Source organism: Mastomys coucha, unplaced genomic scaffold, assembly GCF_008632895.1.
Source record: "Mastomys coucha isolate ucsf_1 unplaced genomic scaffold, UCSF_Mcou_1 pScaffold15, whole genome shotgun sequence".
Classification (NCBI taxonomy): domain Eukaryota; kingdom Metazoa; phylum Chordata; class Mammalia; order Rodentia; family Muridae; genus Mastomys; species Mastomys coucha.
Genome location: NW_022196897.1, coordinates 24,031,069 through 24,051,994, shown reverse-complemented (window position 1 = coordinate 24,051,994; position 20,926 = coordinate 24,031,069). Strand labels below are relative to the sequence as shown.

Below are 20,926 nucleotides of genomic sequence, written 5' to 3'. Positions count from 1 at the left end.
AAACCACTAGCATAAAAATATTGGCAAACATGCACAAAAATCTGAATAGATGTCTTACCCTTGTGCAGTGCAACTGTCTCCTAAAGGAAGGGAGATGAAACCTTTGCAGTGGAGAAACCCGGCCTCAGCCAGGTGTTCAAGACTCACCCCCAGTACCAAGGAAACCCCAGGGAGCCCTTCCCCTCCCCTTGTTATGTTTGGCTGAAAAAAGCCCTTCATCTTCTCTGTGGTCTTCTTCCCCAAACCCTACAATCCCACTCTAATCATAAGAGAGACATCTAAACGTCCTGAATCAAGGAACATCCTACAAAATAGCTGACCAGTGTTCCTTAAAACTGTCACCCCAAACAAGGTAACCTGTGCCTGGGGTATATGTAGCCTAGTGGTAGGAGCCCAGTTCCTAGCACTGAAAACCAAACCAAAACAAAAGCAGAAATCCTTGAAAGGCATGATGGCACAGGGCTTGAATCCCAGCACATAGGCAGCAGAGGTAAGTGGATCTCTGTGAGATTGAGTCTAGCCTGGGCTCATGGTGAGTTCTGGACTAGCCAGGACTACACAATGAGACACTGTCTAAAACCAACCAAACAAAACACACTAAATAAAAAAGAAAAGCTAGCTGGGCAGTGGTGGCTCATGCCTTTAGTCCCAGCACTTGGGAGGCAGAGGCAGGCGGATTTCTGAGTTCGAGGCCAGCCTGGTCTACAGAGTGAGTTCCAGGACAGCCGGGACTACACAGAGAAACCCTGTCTCGAAAAACCAAAAAAATAAAAAAAGAAAAGCTAGAGCAATTGTCACACCTAAGATCACATAACTACATGTCATGTGATGTCCTGGAAAGGATCCTGGAACAGAAAGTGGTCACTGGGGAAAGAAAAGGAATTCAAATACACAATGGGCTTTTAGTTACACTAGTTCACCAACATTAAGACCAAGATGAATGTACAAATTTGCCAACAGTGGCCAGGAGTAAGAGAGGAAGTGGGCATGGGGTGTATAGAGAAATGCTGTAGGATCCTCACAGCGATTTTGTGACTGTAACTGCTCTAAAATAAACAAATTATTATTTTTTTAAATGCATGAAAATCTATTGTGCTCATTACAGACCAGACATCATGTTCCAAGAGAAACCAAACCCTTTCACATAGCCAGTTGCCCAAGCAAAAACATTCACTGTCTTTCTCTCCCTTGGTACCCCATACCATAGTTTTTCAATCTTTTCTTAGATAATGCCCCCCCTTTCCCAATAAAGCAGTGCTTTTCAACTTGTAGGTCACAATCCCTTTGGGGTCATGTATCAGATATCCTGCCTAATAGATATTACAATTCAAAACAGTAGTGGGATTACAGTTATAAAGCAGCGATGAAAATGATTTTATTGCTGGGGTCAACACAGCATAAGGAACCATATTAAAGAGCTGCAGCATTGGGAAGGTTGAGAACCACTGGCTTAGAGCTAAGTTCTCAGTGAGAGACCACTGCACCCAGCATACATAGGTGGCTAGTAATGCTTTGCCAGGTGAATCTGAATAAACCCTTTTCATTCTGATTTGCCCCAGGAGTGTGAAGCAAGAGAATACGGAAATTCCTGGCTAGCCTGGGCTACATGATCTTCTGAAAGAACAGGCCAGGACACAGCTGAGTGGTAGGAAAATTTCCCTGATAGGTGCAAGGAGAACTTACATTCTGTCTTCAGCAGAAGTAAAGAGTCAAGAAGGGCCTAAACAAGATAATACCAAAGTGTGGTATACTTTAAACACTGACATCTAGTTATTCCTTTTAATACAAAGGACTATTGATATAAGTGTGCTCTGAGAATTCTTTCAGGAAAAAATAAGTTCCTATAGTGGAAGGCTGTGGGGGTTGGGAAAGGGCCTCTGGATTTACTTGTCCAGAAACAAGCGGCCTCATGATCATGGGCTGGGCCCTCCTGCCTCTCAGGCCCTATCTGGAAGACAGTCTTCCCTGGTGAGGAAGCCAAGGTCATGGTTGCTTCAAACAGATTGGAGCATCCATGTCATCAGGGCCTAGCAGCGATCCAGCACATTTAAAGCACTTAATAACTACATGGCGAACTAATGAATAAAGAAATGTAAACGTGGAGACATAAAAGTAACAGATTTACTCTCTGGGACTGAGATCAAAAGAGAAGAATATCCTCCCCTCCTTGAGCAAAGTGAGCTCCTCAGAGGGTGGAGAGACACGCCAAGAGCAGGGCCTAGACAGCCAGCTGCAGCTGCCTTTGTGTCCTGAGACCTCACCACCCAGCCTTGGCCTTGGCTCATACCTGAGGACTAACCACTTGCGGGAAGATCTGAGCCTGGCTGGCCTATGGCCTGTCTCCCAGCAAAGATGGAGAAAGGCAAGCTTGCACAGGCCAGATCTCGGCCAGGCCTGCCAGGCTGTGCCTAGGTCACAGAAGGTGGCAGCAGTTCAGTGTGTAGGTCACATGCCATCGAGGGAAGACCGAGGTCTCAGAAGGGCTGCAGGAAAACAGTTGCCTCCTGGGGTGGCTACCAGGAAGGAAGCAGTTTGGTCGCATGCTGGCTAAGAGTGCGGCTTTTGAGGGCTGAACAGGTGGTGCAGTGGGCAAAGTGCTTGCTCCCCAAGTATGAAGACTCGAGGTCAGACACCTAGCACCTTTGTAAGACTAGGATGGACAGGTGGATCCCTGAGGCTTGCTGGCTATGCTGCTTAGATGAAGTTAGCTTGCTGGCCAGCTCCGGGTTCAACGAGAGACCCTTTTTCAAAAAAAGTAAGGTTAAGAGCAATAACATAAGGTAACTGAAATCGGTCTCTGGCCTCCATATCTACAACACACAAGAAAGTTCACCCAAGCACACACATACAATACACACCTACAACACACGCAGTGTGGCTTTGGGGCTCTGTGCCACTACTTTGGGTAAGACGTTGCCACCTCCCTGGGCCTGTTTCTCCCTCAAATGTCCCTTCTAGGAATCTTTGCCATGCAGTCACTTCTCAAACATGCATAGGAGAGCTCTTGATGCACAGGAAATGCCAAATACCCAGAGAGAAGCCAGAAGTTAGTTGATTTACAAGGTGAGACTTCTGAACCCAGACACACTTGGGTCAGATGAGGAACTACCCACTTGCTGGGTGACCAGCTCTTCTCCATTCCAGAGCCAGGACCCTATCTGTACAGTGGGGTGCACGAGGCCTCCTAGAGAAAGCAGTGGTAAGGCCTGAACAGGAAGAAGGGTACTTATGAGTATTGAGGAGGTGAAAGCTAGAGCCGTCATTCTGATGGGTCTTTAATTCCAAAACCGGATGATTTGGGGTGGGGGAGCACAGGGATGAGCACCGAGAGGATCAAAAGGCATAGCTTAGCTAATGGGCTCTGTTCAAAGCCAGGAGGACAGGCTGGGGCAGGTTAGCTATGGTGGGCAAACAGGCAGATTGGAGTCACTGGGTACCCACAAGCTGGGCTCTTGGCACATCTTTGGGCTAGGCAACCCTGTGGTCACCGCTCCTATGTAGATCCCATAGTGTGAGGGGAGGGGTGTGGACTGGGAAAGAGAAGAGACACAGAATGAACACAGCAGCAGGCCTTTAGGAGGGGAAAGAGGCTCCCTAGCCCAGAGCCTAGAGGGGCTGTGCTTTGTGTGTTCAGGGGTGTGTGTGTGTGTGTGTGTGTGTGTGTGTGTGTTTTCATCCTCTCTCAATGAGATGGGATTGCTATCACTTACCATAAGGAAAGCCTAGGAGATGAAGTGAATTCCTTCTTTACTCTATTGAAACAGAGGAGAAAGACTCAGGGAAGGTGGTAGTGTGTATACGGGCACAAATGCCCAGTTCTACCCAGTTGCTCTCAATATACAGCCGTGTGCCTGTGAGTGTGCCAGTGGTTATGTTTGAGGGTACCGTGTGCATGCTGTAAGGCATGGAACTCTGGTGTATGTGTGTTATGCTGTGTAGGGCTGGCTCAGTGTGGCAATGGCTGTGTATCTGAAGTCTAATTGTGTGTGATCACAAGGACATGGAAGAGGCACTGCCAACCTCAGGAGCCAACCTTACCATCCTAAAGGCCAGACTGGCAGCAGGTCAGGGCCAGGCCAGGCCGGGCTCTGAGAGAGGGGATCTTTGCTGTGGAACATTGTCCCTTACCCCCAGAGTCAATGCAAACAGGAGTCCAGGCTGGGATGGAGAGTCGTACTAGATCAGACTTTCAGCCCTTGGCAGGTGTCCACCCCACAGCTCTGCCCCACCTTGAGTTCAAATGCACAAATGCATGAGATGCTGGGGATGTACCAGTGCCACCATGCCTGGTGTTCCTGTCACAACTCCCAACTAAAAAGGAGGCTTTGAACTTCTCTGGCAGTGGTGGCCAGAGGCCAAGACCTCAGCACTGTCAATATTGACTGAGAAGTCAGTGCCCAGGCAGAGCACGCTGCAGGCAGGTGAAGAGCCTCAGGCCGCTCAGCTCTTCCTAGTGTGGAATATCCTCTTGGGGGTGGATTAGGGCAAGCTCTATCACCCCTTGGGAACCAGAGCTTCAGAACCCAGCACCCACAAGCTTGCCAAGGTCCATTCACATAGATGTAAGAGGCTTGGAAATAAAGGAAATGGCAAGACCAAAATAAATAAATAAATAGATAAACAAACAAAGAGTAATGCATTCAGACTTGATTAGTTATTAATTCTAGAAGTCAAAACAATGTTATTCTCCTTGAAATCCACTTGCAGGCTCTGTCTCTTCATTTTGCCAGAATTCTTTGCTTTACACACCCCTCCCAAGAAATCATAGCCAGGGTAAGAGAATTGCAGTCTGAGGTTTGGGGTGCACTGCGAGTTATCATTGGGGAAGGATGAATTAAGAATGTTAGGAAGCACTTCCAGGGTCAGGTACAGGGCACAGCAGGCAAGCCACATGCCCTGCCTCAGTGGACCTCATGAATACTTCTGAAAGTAGTGCTGTTGTGGTCTGGGGTGGGAGTTGCTGGGTAAGGGGGAAAGAAAGGGCCCAGAGACAAAATGATTGAAAGCCCTAGGCCTTAGGGATACCTCACTGAGTGCCACACAGCTAGTTCTTGACATTGTTGGAACAAAGCACAGAACCTGTTGCTGAGGTGGAGATACACGTGTGACTTGTGCTTGTGGGTGATGCTAGGCTAGAGCCATCACCTATGCCTATTGTGGACAGGAGGCATTCAGGAACAGAGGCTGTGGCTGGCCTCCCTACCAGGCCAGAGCAAGTGCATGCTGATGGAGGGCGTGTAGGATCTATACTGTTGGGACCTGTTACTATTCTTCCTTCCAACCTCTCCCCCCTTACTATTTGAGTGCTGATAATTGGATTTGTGATTGTTAACCACATTCAGGATGCCTGCCCTTGTAGTAAGACAATTCAGAAAAATTGAGTGCCATAGCCAAGGTCACTCTGTCAGCTTGACTTTATACTGTCTGCTCCTTCTGCCCCTGATCTCTGGCTGTACATGCATGATGGAAGCCAGCGTATACGTGGCAGATGCTAAAGGCTGGATTAGGCTGGGGTAGTGGGGTCACCAGGAGGGGTGGGAAGTATTCTTCAACACTGGTGTTGTAGGTCAGTGCTCCATATTTGGATTACAGGGGAGGGGAATGATGGTCAGAGAGCCGAAGCCTTTCTCCAGGTTCACAGTGGTGCCAGGATAGAGCCATGCCTGTTTTCAAAGCTGCAGCCCATGCCCATACCCCATTTCCTGAGAAGCCCTTCTGCAGGTCCTGTCCTAAGTGTTTACCGCTTGGGGATTGAAGCCAAACCCCTTAACCAGCATTCAGTTTCCTACTTTGTCCCCTGCTTGAATGCACATCCCAGACCTGCTCAGACACTCCTGTTGAATCTACCTCTGGTAGATTCGGGAAGTCTTCTTGGGTTCCTCCCCCAGCCTCTAACACACAAACAGGTCTGAATGCCACATCTTAGGGACCTGGTGTCCTATGCTCTCGCTCTGTTGTTCTTCCTTTCCATTTAACAAAGTCCACCTCTTGCTCTTCAAAGCCAGCCTTAGCACCTCATTCTCTGAGCCATTATCCCAACCACATTCATACATCCAGCATAACACATTGCAATGCCAGTGCTGGGTACCAAAGAAATGAGGGCATTCCTGGCTTTGGAAGAATTACTATTATAAATTAAATGTGAACATGGACATTACAGGCCACACAGAAGTGTGTTGCCTGCTTTCCACGTGTTGTTTGTGGTTTATCTGAGCACTTGGCCTCCCCTGAGGGCCCAGGCTTCCTGTGCCTGCTGTGTGGTCAGGGTTCTTCTCCACCCTACACTGATTTGGAGTGTTGGGGACAGCGTACAGGGACTCAATGAAGGCCCGAGTCTGGGGTACTGGGGGCCTGAAGCTCTAAGTAAATAAGAAAGGATGAGGATGAGGGACTCATGCCACAAAGCCAGATGCTATGGAGAGATCTACTAGTAGCAGGCCACTGGTTTGGTTTTGACAGTGGCATCAAAAGCAGTTGGGTGGAGGCCAGAGAACAGCTTGCAAGGGCATCCTGCCTCACTGGGTGTGAAGTGCAAAGAACGCACCTGCTTATGACTTTTTGTCCATGGTACAAAATACCCACCATGGTGGTGATCACTGGGATGCACTGTACCATGGCAGAGTCAACACTGTTCCCACTAGACTGCCCACATCAGCTTCACGCTCACTGCAGTTCTATAACACAGGTCCTTTGCTAGTCCCAGTTTTCACATAAAGAATCTGGACTTAGGGTAGGTGAGCTACCTGCTCAAAGCTCTTGGAGCTGCCCAGCTTGTAAGTGGCAGCTCCAAAAGCTGACTGTGGATCTGGCTGCCTGAGGTAAGGTGTGGGCTTCGGCCAAGTACCCCCGACTTCCAGAGCAGAACTGAGGAAGAGAGGTGAGGCCTATGGGGTATATATGGCCTTGCATTTACTTCTGTTAAAGGAGACAATGAAAACCAGGCTGGCCAGGCTCATTCCAGCTGCAGAAGGGGAAGCCTGGCCTCTGGCTGCCTCCAGGAGGCGGCCATGGGGGCAGGGAAGCATTGTTACCTGAGTCACAGGCCCTGCAGCTGGAGGGGGATTTCCAAGGCCTTTGGAGTAGTGAGGTGAGAGAGTGACAGTGGAAACTCTGCAAGTCAGGGAGGGACAACTCTGGGCAGGCTGTCATTGCCAAGCATGGATGACAGGGACCAATGGGTGCTTCCAGATGGCCAATCTTACCCTTTCTTGGTCAATTTCTCTTGGTGGGTTCAACAATATCTTTCTAGGGAGAGGGTCCATAGCTTTACCTATATTATCAGAGAGGTCTAGGTTCAAAGGCTGGCTCTTCACTTTAATGGGGGCAATTGTTAGCAAATAATATATCCCCTGAGCCTCGGTTTCCCTATCTGTCAAGTAGGGAAAAATAGCATTTCCTCAAAGGTTGGGGATGGGGTAAATTGCTGGCCCAGCGGAGGTTTCAGTGTCCCTAACACCCCTCCCTATGCCTTCTGCTGAGGCAGATACCCATGTCTGCCGGGAGGGATGTGTGATCTGTGGGGGCATTTCATCTGGCAGTTACAAGTGTGATATTATCCCTCCACAAAGCCCTCATTATAGCACTGCTGACAATACCACAGATAAAGCAGGGATGCCCCCGTGTGCCAGCCTCCAGGTGATTATAACATTTGGGTAAATTGCCTTTTGTCTTGCTAGAGAGCTAGTGGTGGGAGGGGCTGTGCGGGAGTCTCACTGGCCATCTTACAGAAAACCCCAGGGAGTCTCCATGGAGAGAGAGCATGGGTTTAGGGCAGGAGCTGCGATTGGCAGTGGGAAATCAGGGTTCTACCCCTAGCTGGACCACCGCTGATGGTGTGAGGGTCAGGCATGGGATGGGCCCTCTTGGGGGAAGCAGCTGCTTCAAGATTAGAGGAGTCTTGACTTTCCACAGCACTGGAGGACTTGGATTTCGAGCTTACAGTAAGCAGAGGACCTGTCTAAGCGAAAGAAGCCATCTGTGGTTCAGCCTGTTTCATCTCTTTGGCTCTGGGCAGGCCCTTGGTTCTGTCACTAGTGAGAACCCCATGTTCTCTCAGAGTCAGCTCAAATGCCATCGTTGTTTATTTGGAGCTACCTGGACGTGGGTTTTAATTCCAGCTCTGCTGACCTCGAGCCAGGAATTTTACCTCATCTCAGTCTCACCTTCTGCAAAATGGGAATGATCAGGAGAGCCACAGAGATACTTATCAAGGCTGCTGATGTCACATGAGGTAGGGGCCATGCCTGAGACACAGCAGGGGCGCTCAGTAAAACTGTCCTAAGAACATCACACAGGCTTCTTTGCCTCCTCCTGTTGGGCACTTAGGACGGTTATAGATTTCAGTCAGCTGTTTAAACTTCAGAACACTAAAGTGGCCTTCTGTTTTCAGGTCTATGGTTGCAGTCAGCATATTCTCAAGTCAGCTGGGGTAACAGGTGAACAGGCCTGGCAGGGTAGAAAGGGAAGGCAGGTGTGAAGTCCAAGTGTGACTCCCATCTATGCTGGATCTCCTGCTTAACCTCAGTGAGCCCCAGTTTGTCAAATAGAGCTGACAGGAGGACTCTCCTGCAGGACAGCAGATGTTCAGTCAGTGATCGCTCTCATCGCTCTCATCACCACCTTCCTCTTCACCTTCCCCACAAAGCCTCCAGACCACACAAGCCAGGTCATAATCCTTCTTCCTAGTGCCCACTGAACTAAGCGTACATTCAAATGAGGTTTGTGGTCTTAATTGTGAATTCTGTCTGGGACCTGCAGGTTCAAGCGTAAAAATGGGCCTCTCTGCAAATAATCACTGGCGTGTGATATTTTTAAGAAAGCAAAGCCATTGTTTCTGATTGAAGGAAAGTCGGTGCGGTTTTGAAGAGAAGTGCGATTAGGCAGTGGCGCTCTCTTTCACCATTGGGAATTAGACGCTGTTTGAGAGATTTGTGAGCTCCAGGACATTTGCCAGATGTGCTTGATTCTACATTTCAGACAACAAAGGGGATAATGTTGGCGGGAATCTTGACGGCACTGCTGATGATCGGGATATTCTTTGAGGATGGTACTGAGACCTTTCAGGGGAGGATTTCAGCTTTTACATAAACTAATTTGGGATGCTCACTCTCTGTCTTGCACAAAGCAAATTTAGTTCATTGTTAGCTGTATCTGTTAAAATGGTTACAAGGGTTTTTTTCCTTGAATATTAATAATGTGCCTTTCATTAGAGATGCTCGCATGGGGTGTCATTAATTGGGGGGAGGGAGTAAGGATTAGTGGTACAGTTCTCTCCAAAGTGATTACTAGTAGTACCATGAGTCAAGCAACAGCCACAGGAAAGAGACTCGTGAACAAAATGCCAACATGGCTTTGGCTTACTCTTCCTGAGAGGGAGGAGGGGAAGGAGAGGTACATGCAGGGGGCATCACTAGTTAATCTCTTGTGTTTTCATTGTATTAAAATAATTTTCCTGAATATCTTCAAATGCTCCTATATGGGGTCGCAGTGTGTAAAGGACCTCTTTATACACTTAATTTGTGAGGCTATGGTGGCTTTATCTTAAGACTCTAGAGTGGACCGTTTCATCCGTTTAGGAACCTCACTGAGCTGTAGGTGGGTGCCAGTGACTAGTTTTGGTAGAGGAACAATTAAGTAAGAATCAGGCATGACCCTGTCTACAGAGGAGATGCATGAGCAGAAAATGAATTTGTGCACAAACTAGCAAGAAGAAAAGAATAGTGTAATTAACCAGCTTCCTGTGATTGTAGCAAAATAACTGAGACAATTAACTTATAAAGAGAGAAAGTCTATTTAGTTTATGTTGTAAAAGGTTTCAGTCCAAGATCAACAGCCTGGTTGCTTTGGGCCTCTGTTGAGAGTGGCATATCAGTACAATTGACATGTGACAGGCAGACTGTGAAATTGCAAGCCAGAAAGCCAAGCAGAAAAACTAGAACTGAGGTCTCACAAGGCCTTTCAATGGCATGCTTCCAGTGACCTAAGGACCTCCCCTAGGGTTCCGCCTCCTCATGACACCCACCTGTGGGCCTGTGAGGGACAGTGTCTACATTTGAACCATAGCAAACAGATTTTGGGTTTTGGCCTAACTTTCTTTAACAGCTGTGTGACCAACTAAAAATGAATTCTGTTTTTAAAAAACTTATTTCTTATTTTATGTGTATAAGTATTGCCTATCTGATGTCTGTGTTCCATGTGTCTGGTGCTCACATAAGCCAGAAGTGGGTGTCAGGTTCCCTGGAACTAGAGTTACAAAGAAGGTTGTAAGCCACCATGTAGTGCTGGGAATTGAACACAGGTCCTCTGCAGGAGCAGCAAATGATCTTAACTGCTGAGACCTCTCTCCAGTCCCCCTAAGGAAGTTGTTAGTCTGTCAGACACCAGCTATCACATTGCAAACTAATAGATTGTGCAGGTTTTCTTCTTAGAGTAGATGCAAGAGCAGGTCCAAAGCACAGGGGCTGGCTAGACTCCCCCACAGTAAGCTCGCCTTTCCCAGCCTTGCCACTCTGAGTGGTGAGCGTGCAGGTAAAGCCACTCTGTCTTGGCCTCGGGCTCTTTGCTAAGCACTAAGAGATGAGGAGGCCTGTGGCAGGTAGAGAAAGAAGAAAAGGCTGTCTGTGGATGTCCCTTAATGGATGGCTGGGAGCCTGGGTAGACTTGAATGTGGTGTAGAACACACAGGGGGCTAGACCTTCAAACAAATTGAGCATGGAACTCTGAATGCTGTAAGTGAGGGGCTGTGGACCCTAAACTCCAGCAGCATCTCATTTCCTAAGCAGAACCCTGAGGAGTCGGCAAGATTAGCATAGCCAATCATACTTGCCTCCCAAGAGACTTCTTTGCTCCTCAGCACCCAGAGAAAACATAATAAGCCCTAGGGCCCAACTCACTCCCCCTTCCAGCAGCCTGACTCATCATAGTGACAGCAGCCTCAGCCCACTAATCACACAACACCTGCCTGGGCCAGGTGCTGGGCTGTGCAGGCATATACTCAATCTCCCTTCCCCCCACAGCTCCTTCAGAGAGGTGCTATCACCATTCCCATTTTATATATGAGGAAACTGAGGCTTGTAGAGGAAAAGTGAGCTTTCTATGGTCACATCTATGGGGGAATCTCAGACTAGAGGCCTACCAGTGATAGGGGTTCCAAGCCCTGAGTTTTTAATCACTACATCACTAAGTCCTCATGTCTCCCATTGGATAAAAGGTCTTAGACAAGCCTGTTTGGTTTTTGTTGTACTTAGGGGTGTATACAGTAACCATGCTCAGTGGCTATAACAGCTTACTGTCTCAAAAGAGAATGCTCCAGGGAAGACTGAAAAGATCACTGCTGGGGGGTGATGGAACAATTAGACTGTCACTAGTAGGTCATCTGCCACTCTGATTCTAATCATAGGACATCCCCATTCCTGCTGCCAACATGCACAGGAGGTTTTTCATGAGGTCCAGGAAGCATGAGCAGAGGCTTTAAGAAAATGACTGATGGACAGAAATGACTGATGCTACTGGGGTTACATAGCAGGGACTCAAGTAGTGTGTGTCCAAGCCAGTTGCAGCATTGGGCCAACCAAACCCAAATTCTGCAGATCAGACATGGCCCAAGAGTCCCTGGATTGTGACTTGTGGTGGCCAGTAAGATGGTTTGAAGCCAGGTGGTGGTGGCGCACGCCTTTAATCCCAGCACTTGGGAGGCAGAGGCAGGTAGATTTCTGAGTTCGAGACCAGCCTGGTCTACAGAGTGAGTTCTAGGACAGCCAGGACTACATAGAGAAACCCTGTCTCGACAAAACAAACAAACGAACAAAAAAAGATGGTTTGAAACCTTGTCCATACACAGAAATATAACAGATTGCTTTTATTCAAAATAGCAAGCTGACCATCTACTGTGTACAGGGAATTGAACTTTCAATTTTAATGGGAGAATACGCAAGGCATGTGAGGAATAGTTCTGCTTGCCTGCATTTTCCTTTACAAATACTTGATCAGCTCACGTGAGATGCTTAGAACGGTGATAAGTCAGGCATAATCACAGAGCCTCTGGTCTTGTAAGCTCCCAAATAAGGATACTTCACTGTCACAGGCTAAACACTGCTTGAGAAACCTATGAGGCCACAGAGGGCAGTGGAGGGAGGTGGGCCAGGAAAGGCTGCCTCCATCAGTCCTTGGAGGGAGGTGTGAAATCAGCCTGGTGCCTACCAGCCAGCATGTACAGTAAGCAGAGTAGAAAATTTGAACATTGTGTGTGTAAAGTACACACATGCACACAGGCTTGTGTTATGCCTGCAGTCACAAGGGAAAACACTCCTAATGTGCCCAAGGGCCTGTGCCTTTCCTGGTGCTGTGATACACATAATACCCTGACAGAAGCAACTTAAGGGAGAAAGGATTTACTTGGTCCACAGTTCTGGTTTATAGTCCTGAGGAAGCCAAGATGGCAGGAGCTTGAGAGAACTGGTCAAGTTACACTAAGTCAAGAGCACAGAGCAGTGAATTAATGTATCCACTATATTGTCAGCTTGCTTTCTTCACCCTGATACAGTCCTGCCCAGGAAATGGTGCTGTTCACAGTAGAGAAGTCTTATCTAAACTAACACAATCAAGATAATCCCCTGTACACCTGTCCACGCTGAGACTCTCTTCCTAGGTGATTCTCAATTGTGTCAAGTTGATATTTAAAACTAACTGGCATGGACTAAGAGCCAAATTCAAGAGGACCCAGGTTGCCTGCCTGATCTCTTGGAATTCTGGAGGTATTCAAAACCATTTTAATGAGTACAGGGGTAGATTTAAATTATCTAAAAGCCTAGCACAGCTTGTGTGGTGGTAACACTAGCTATTCAGAAGGCTTTAACAGGAAGGTTGCGTGAGCCCAGGAGTTCAAGGCTAGCCTAACATAGCAAGATGTTGTCTCGAATGAAGAGTTAATTTTCACAGTGACGCAGGTGCCACAGTCCTCTCAGTTTAGAAAAGCATCTCTTGGGGCTGTCGAGATGGTCTAGTGGTTAAAAGCACGGGGTGGTCTTCCAGGGGACTTGGGTTCCATTCCCAGCACCCTCAGGGGCTCACAACCATCTGCAAACTATAGTTCCAGGGGATCTATTGCCCTCTTCTGGCCTCCATGTGCACCAGGCATGCAAATGGTGTACAGACATAATGTGTCAGCAACACACCATCCACAGTGAAAAAGAAAACAAAGCCATCTTAAAGTCCACGTCCAGATAATCTGGAGCTTCATGTATGTTCGTGGTTTAGCAACAGCTATGGCTGCCCAGGAAGGCCTGCAGCTTGCTTCAGAGACAGGGAAAAGGTCAAGGCAGTGTAGTAAGGCAGACAGAAATAAACAAACAAACAAACAAACAAAAATAACCCCAAACGAACTAACCAACCAACCAACCAACCAACCAAATGAACCCCACCCGCCCACTCATCACTCGTGCCCCAGCCCATCACTTCCTTCAGAGTAAGTGTCCATGGAGAAACCAACTTCAGCTTGACTAAGAAACTCTTTTCCTGTTGGATAGTTTAGATAGCCAGAGGTACCTAGTGTTGCTGGGGGAGAAAGTACAAGCTGGACCCCCTGCATCTTACAGCGGTGACAGGGTGTGGGGGTGAGGGGGTGAGGATCTGGGGGGTGGGGATGGGGGTGGGTAGGGGTGGGAGGATGAGCCCTCTGTTGCAATAGTGGTATGAAGGTTATGGGGATAACCATCTGCTATCTGATTGGACATGAGGTCTACTGGAATGCATGCCTCATTCTGTAAAACAGGTCAGAAGTCATGACTAAGATGATTGTGAATCTGGGCAGTAGGCTGGGTGGTGTATGTGTTGGGGAGAGGGCGATGACAGAAGACACGGGGGAAAGGACACGAGGGGACCATGACCTATGGCTGTCATTTTACTAAATGGCCATGCTTTCAAGCTGTATTCTAAATATTTATACTCACATATATGTGCTGATCTCAGCTTTGGTCAGAGGAACTTCTTTAAGCACAGGGTAGTGGTTAAAAGCAGAGACTCATAAGTAGTTCTTGTGCTGGGCATATGTAACTCTGAACACCCAGCTATGGGTGGGTCAGTTATACCAACCTCCAGCCACCCTAAACTCAGCAAAGTTGAGAGAGGGGAATGGCCATATCAGGCCCAGAGGCCAGCAGTTCAGGCCCCAAGTTGCAGATGGGGAGCACTGTTAATGGGACGTTGGGGTGTAGGGAGAGGGGCCCTGCAGACAAGGTGGACGGCAGTGCAGGTCATTCTTCAAGTGAGGAGGTGAGTCAGGATAGTGACTAGTTGGCCAGAGACCCCTCTTTAGTGGTGTTCTGAACACTCCAAACTTTACCTGTCTTTCATCAGGACCAAAATACTCCTTCGTTCTGTTTCTCTCTATTATAGACTCTTAAGGTCAGAAGGACACATGAGATTATCCAGCCCAAACACTTCATTTACAAACTGAAAAAAAAAAAATACCTAGAGAGGGAAGGCTCCAGCATTCAGAGAGTCAGCAATTTAACCTAAGTTTTAACAGGTCCTCAGCCTGGGCCTACAAGGGGACTTTCAGCAGCCTTCCCCCGCCTAACCATCTTACCAGAAGGATCTCTTATGTAATCTTAATTCCTTTACCCATATCTCTCTATGTGAGTCTTTCTAAAGAATAAATCAGACACTAAGCTGCCAACCTGAAACATTCCCTTGCTCCAGTTGCCCCTCCCCAACATACACCTCTGTCACTGCATATTTTAGTTCATGCTCTTGAGGCACTGTAATTCCCCTGGTATCAGACATCTTTTCCTAACTCTAAGCCTTTTAACATCCTTCCCAGCCCTGCTGTGTCTGATTTCTCTCTTGATGTTCTGTGAAGCCACCCTGCCTGCTTGCCTCAAAGGTTGGGTGTCCCCCCCATGGTGACAGCAACTCTGTACTGTCAGGATCACTTTCTCTCCAGTCTTTCTTGTTCCCTAGGGAAAAGTCTGGGACACTGCTCCAGTCACATACTTAGCCAGATCCAGACCCACAGCAAGTGTTAGTAAATACTTGCTGAGCAGACCATTAATGTCTACCCTCTAGTGTCCCAAAGTTTAAGTACATCACTGAGAATAGCTTCTGGAACTTTCTGGTTCCCCTATCATGACATGTATTTTCATGGTTCAGTGCCTTTACACATTCTCTCTGCCTGAAATGTCCTTCCCTGACTTTCCAGCTCAGGTAATAATCATTGTATACTCATCATTTGTTTGTTTTGACCAAGCTGGTCTCAAACTCTCTATACACATGAGGACCATGCAAGCCCTCCTGGTCCTCCTGCTGCCACCTCACAAGGGCTGGGATACAGGGGTGAACCACCATGCCTGGGTTATGTGTACTGTCACCTCATGCATATGAGACAAGTATTCTACCATCTAAACTGCACCTCTGGCCATTCATCCTTTAAGACCCATTACCTCTGGGGCCCTTTTTTCTATTTCAACCTATTCCCCTCTCCTTCATCTCCCACTTATTTGCAAAGTCTGCCCCTTGGAGTCCATGTCCCACTATATTGCAATTGAGAGCTTCTGTGTCTGTCTTGAACATTAGGCTATGACTCTTCTTTGGACCAGGATGCCACTCTGGAGAGACTGTACTAGAATACAACTCAACCCTTAAGAGCTTCAAATGAATCATTTGCATTCTACTGTAACTGTAGAAAGAGGAAACTAGCACACGGTTTTCCAGGATGCTGCAGAATATACTTCATACAGCCTTACTTCTGCAAAAATGTTCCTACCACCCCGCTTCCCAGTGAACTTCATAGTCAAACACGCTTGAGACATGGCACAGACATATCATCACCCCCACTTCACCCCCACCTCTACCCCCACCCCCAGTACAGACTCAGAGCTCACATTCATTCCTTGGTTTATCTGGTTTATAAATCCATACTTTTCTTTGTTGCTCTCAGGACTGAAACAAAGAAAGGCCTTGTGCATACTAAACAAGTACTCACACCTCTGACATACATCAGCCCTGCCTCATACCTATTTGGTAAGCATCTGCTGTGTGCTAACTTCATGTTATTAGGACGGCCCCGTGTTTGGTGCTGAGGTGTGCCTGTGTACTATGTCAGGCTTTAGGAATATTGTTTTGCTCTGCAGCTTTGAATTTTACTAGTTCATAGGTCTCAGTTCTTGAGGGAACTTGGTCCTGTCAGGAGATGCAATGGTGAGCTTCCAATGAGCTTAGTGTGGAGGAGAGCGCTGCACAGACTGGAGTAACTGCTTCTGGTTGCTGGGCTAACTGTGCTGTTTTTATACAGTCTGGCAAAGAAAGCACTATGTAGAACACACTCCTTCACGCTTCTACTGCTGGTAGAAACTTAACCAAAACAGAGTTAACCAATTGAACAGCCAGACTGTTTTTTGTTTGAACATTTTGGCAGGACTCTCAGAATTCAAACCCTTTGTAAATGACAGTTTAGGTCACCTTGCCAGATTTCAAACAAACAAAAAACTAGACCAGAGGAAATGTAAAGCTGGAGGCTAAGAGGGTGTGATGTAAAAGTAGAAGAGTTTATAAATGCCATCTTTAGCTTCCTCCCTCAAAGACACAGTGATGATAGTCCTTCCCTAGGTTCTCTCTGCAGGTTTATCTGTGTCCACAGCCTTGCATGCACATCGCTCAGGAATTTCATAGAATAATAACTGACAGTGGCCAACTGGTTATAGATTCTTCAGGCGGGACTGATTCGAAATTAACATTAACTGAACCTGGTGCAGGGTCTTGGGCTTCTATCTCTCCTGTTAGGAGGAGGTGGCAGTAGTTTTGTATTTGTAGAAAGGACAGTTCAGCTTGTTGAGAGCCTTGAGTTTGAGGCTGAGGCTCAGAACTGGGACACAGAGGACACCTTTTTGGGGGAAGTTCTGACATCTGTAGAAGAACTCACCTGCTTAGAGCATTGTGAAGGGGACTGGGCCAGGCAGGAGCTTCTGTTGTTCAGCTCTGCTCTGTGTAGGGTTGGGGTGGGGAGGTGCAACAACCCCTGGCACGGACTGGCAAATCAGGCGCAATGTGCTTTCTGTTTTGTTTGCCCTTCACACTAGTGTTGCTTAGCGGTGGCATTTTACCTCCAGTGCATTTTGTTCTACACTTCCAGATACAGCATCATTACACTCCTCCGAGACCCCACTGGGCAGCCTGGCAGTGCCCCCTTCTCAGCCCTGCACTGCAGCTCCTTACTGCTTCCACTCACTTCTTGTGACCCCACTGCTGCTGCCCTTGGCCCTAGGCCTGGAGGTGGAGCTGCTTCACGTGTGACTTTCTCTGTTGTCCCTCTTGGTGCTTTCTCAGTGCTAGCCAATTAGCTCTGCTCCTGACAGGCACTTCTGATTTTCTTGACCAGTCCTGACTGATACAAGTGGAGAAGACAGAGTCCCTTCTCACATGGACCTGATGGTCATGAAGCAAATGGTACCATAAATGTTTATTTATCTAGGGCTGAAATAAATGTGGGAGGGGCATATGATAGACCCTGTGGGAAATTGCTCTGCTTAGCACTGGCTGAGGTGGCTCTCTGAAGCTCACCTGGTCCTGAGGCACAGAGTCCACAGCTTCATGGCAGAGATGCAGGCCTGAGCCCCCCGGATCTAAATATTCAGCATGTTCCTTTCAGACAAGTTCTGGATCCAAGCCTTGGGATCACCACATAGTTCCTCAGCTCTCATGGCAGCCCTCCAGACAACACTCTGATGGCATACTCACTGAAGTATCAGACGGAAGGAGATGCTATCCACTGTGCAAGCCTTGCTCAACTTGGTACTTCCTCACCACAGAGAGGCTTCTCCACAGGAACAGCAAATTCCTTAAGAGCATACGCTGGTCTCATTCTTGCTCTGTCTCTGTTTCTGTCTGTCTGTCTGTTACTTTCTCCGTGTGTTTGTTCTGTCTGTCTGTCACTCTCTCTTTCTCTGTGTGTATTCTGTCTTCACTTTGTGTGTGTATATTCTTTCTGTCTCTCTGTCAATCTGTGTGTGTTCTTTCTTTCTCTCTGACACCCCCCCCCGTGTGTGTGTGTGTGTGTGTGTGTGTGTGTGTGTGTGTGTGTGTGTGATTGTACATGCAAGTGACTGTACATGTACACATCTCTGAGAAGGTCTATAGCTGTTGTTACCTTGATGGATCAATGACACCAGATCAACAACTGTGACCCATGCATTATAGGAACACCCACATTCTTGTCCATTGTCTCCTGGGAGTCAGGTCACTGTGAAGTCTGATTAGCCTTGGGATGTCTCACTAAAATGAACTTCTGCATCTGCCAGCTAGCTGGGGGCAGCCAGCCTTCCTGGGACTTCAGGAAACTGCTCTTCTCTGGCCAGGCCTGTGCTTCCCCCTCCATCTGACAAGCTTTCTCCTCATGTCCAAGGCTAATTGCTAGGTGCAACCTAAGATGCTATGTCCTCAAAACCTCTGACGCCTTGGTTTTGGACTTGGGACTGTAAGCCACCCCTTCATGGTGTCCTGACCCTTCACTTCCAGGGCCATGACTTTCTTTGATGGCCTGCTTCAGGATGCTATCAGCTATTTGCAGTCCTTTCTGTTACCCATCAGACATCAGCTGCAGCAGGAAGGGGCCAGGGTCTAGCTTCTCTTTGCTGTACCAAGCACCAAGCATGGCGTCTAGAATACAATAGGAATCAACTAATGCTAGATGAGGGGATGGATACCAAAGAACGTTCTTTAATCTCTCAGCAATACACTCCAGTGCTATCACAGTGAAGCCACAAATGCCTTTGCTCTTACTCTGTGGCCATACAAGGCTTACCAGCCTTGAATTCTAGGAGACATCAGATAGCCCACACTTGTGTCTTTCTTAGATGCACAGGCATGTGCACACACTTGTGCAGCCATCCCTGCCGGTAAAGATAAAGAGTGTCTGAGGTGTCAGCACACACACCTACCCGCATTTCTCAGAAAGTGGTTCCAGTAATCCTTGATGACCCTGGTCATGGGGTTATAGAAGCCATCTCCACAGTCATAGTGGCCCAGGGGAATTTTTCTGGGTGGGTCCATGTTGGTGAGCTGAGAGATACCTTAAGGAGGTACAAAAGACAATTGGTACATCAGCAAGGCCACTTGCAAACTATTGCTCATACATCACTGCTAGCTGATGTTCATGTGGCTGGCACCACTGTGGAACCAAATGCTCCTTTTACAGGGCCAGGGGCAAAGTCAGCAGGAATGGGTTCCAGGGAGCTTTTGCAAAGCAGCTGTGCACAGGGCCTTGGGAGCTGGATCCCTGCCTTCTCTGACCTCACCCTCATCCATTTCTTGGGCCACCACAATGAAGTTCTGATGTCAGAGAAACCCTGAGGGTGAGAGTAGATTTAAGAGAGGGGTGCCCAACATGTGGGCAAAGGCCACAAGTGTGAACCCTTGGCCACACTCAGGAAACCTGGGAGCAGAACCTAGCTGAGGGAGGGCTCTAGGAAAGGGTAGGGAGAGCCCTACATCTGGACTTTCTCCCAGATGCCACACTGGTACCATTCACTTTTCTATTGTGTGATAGCCATCTGGCTCCTCCTGTCTCAGTTAATCCCCAGAGCAGCTCACCTTACAGAGAAGAGAGCTCATATCAGAGGCTGGGTAACAGGCTCAATGTCAGCTAGCTAGGAAGGAGCCTGGCTCTGAGACCCGGGTGCTAAGTGACACAGCAAGGAAGGAGTGGGTCTGAGCCTGATTCCTAAGTGGGGTGCAGGACACTGGGAGGGAAAGAAAAGCAGACAGACATTTCAAGTCTTGTAATGTAATGGGTGGAGTAAAGGGGGGAGATGCTAGGATTTCTACTTTTTCTGTTCTCTTTCTTTCTTTTTTTGGTTTTTTGAGACACGACTTCTCTATATAGCCCTGGCTGTCCTGGAACTTACTCTGTAGACCAGGCTGGCCTCAAATTCAGAAATCTTCCTGTCTCTGCCTCCCAAGTGCTGGGATTAAAGGAGTGTGTTACCACTGCCTGGCTTTTTTGTTGTTGTTTTTGTTGTTCTTTTTCATTTTAAGTCCCAAATTTCCCTTTCTCTGAGCAGCAAGCAGAATGCGCACCCCCACCCCCACCCCAATGCTGTGCTTACAGGTCTGCATCCTGCAAGAGCAAATGCCCCAAAGTTTTCTAATTATATACTTGACCCTGACTCTAGCCAAACCACATGTGTATTGGCAATGATTACTGAATGTCTTTCTATGCCAATGGCTTTGAAGCTACTCTGTGGCTCAGACTTCCAGCCAGTTGCCATCTTAGAGATGCATGGAGGAGTCAAGGTTACCCTTTAACTATCTCAGTTTCCTACTCTGTGATGCACGGCAGGGGAGAGTGACCAGAAAGGGCACTCTGAACAATCAAAAGAGACAAGACAGGGACTAGAGGGAGCCTCAGCTAGCTAGCACCCTGCCCACAGAGGGCAGTTCTACCAGTCTCCCTCCTCCTTTTCCACTCTCTCTTGCTATAATGCTTACATATGTTTAGCATGACATTTGTCATGTGACATGCACCTGATATCCATGCAAAACACTGTTGTAGATGCAAACTTTCTTATTGCTGATAGACTCCTAAGGCAGAAAACACTACTATCATGATTTAGGTGGGGAAGGCACAGAGAGACAGAGTCCCTTGGTCTTATTATCCTGACCAGCTAGCAGGCCTGAGGTGTGATGACTGGCTTCTGTGGCTCTCCTGGGTCTATGCATCCATCTTCTCCTTGAGACGGTTCAGCAGGGACCAGGTACTCATCTCTAACACCATTGCTTTCCCATTCTGTGTAGGTATGCTACCTGAGGGCTTCAGGCCATAGCAGATCTCTGTGTAGAACCTCCGGTCATAGCTGTCACAGTAATGCCAGTGTTTGTCCTCATACTGTAGCCCATCATTGAAGGTATACTTGCCCTGGGAGAAAAGAAGCACATG

General features: G+C 47.8%; 1 protein-coding gene across 1 annotated transcript in view; it reads right to left on the bottom strand.

Moving 5' to 3' along the window:
* The window catches only part of Morn5 (MORN repeat containing 5), a 30,112-nt gene that overhangs the window by 3,444 nt on the left and 5,742 nt on the right, over positions 1 to 20,926 (bottom strand). The window contains exons 3-4 of the mRNA XM_031370035.1: positions 20,794 to 20,905; positions 18,930 to 19,061 (exon numbers count right to left, since the gene is read on the bottom strand). Coding sequence (XP_031225895.1) covers positions 18,930 to 19,061; positions 20,794 to 20,905 — 244 coding nt within the window. The remainder of the gene's footprint in view (positions 1 to 18,929; positions 19,062 to 20,793; positions 20,906 to 20,926) is intronic.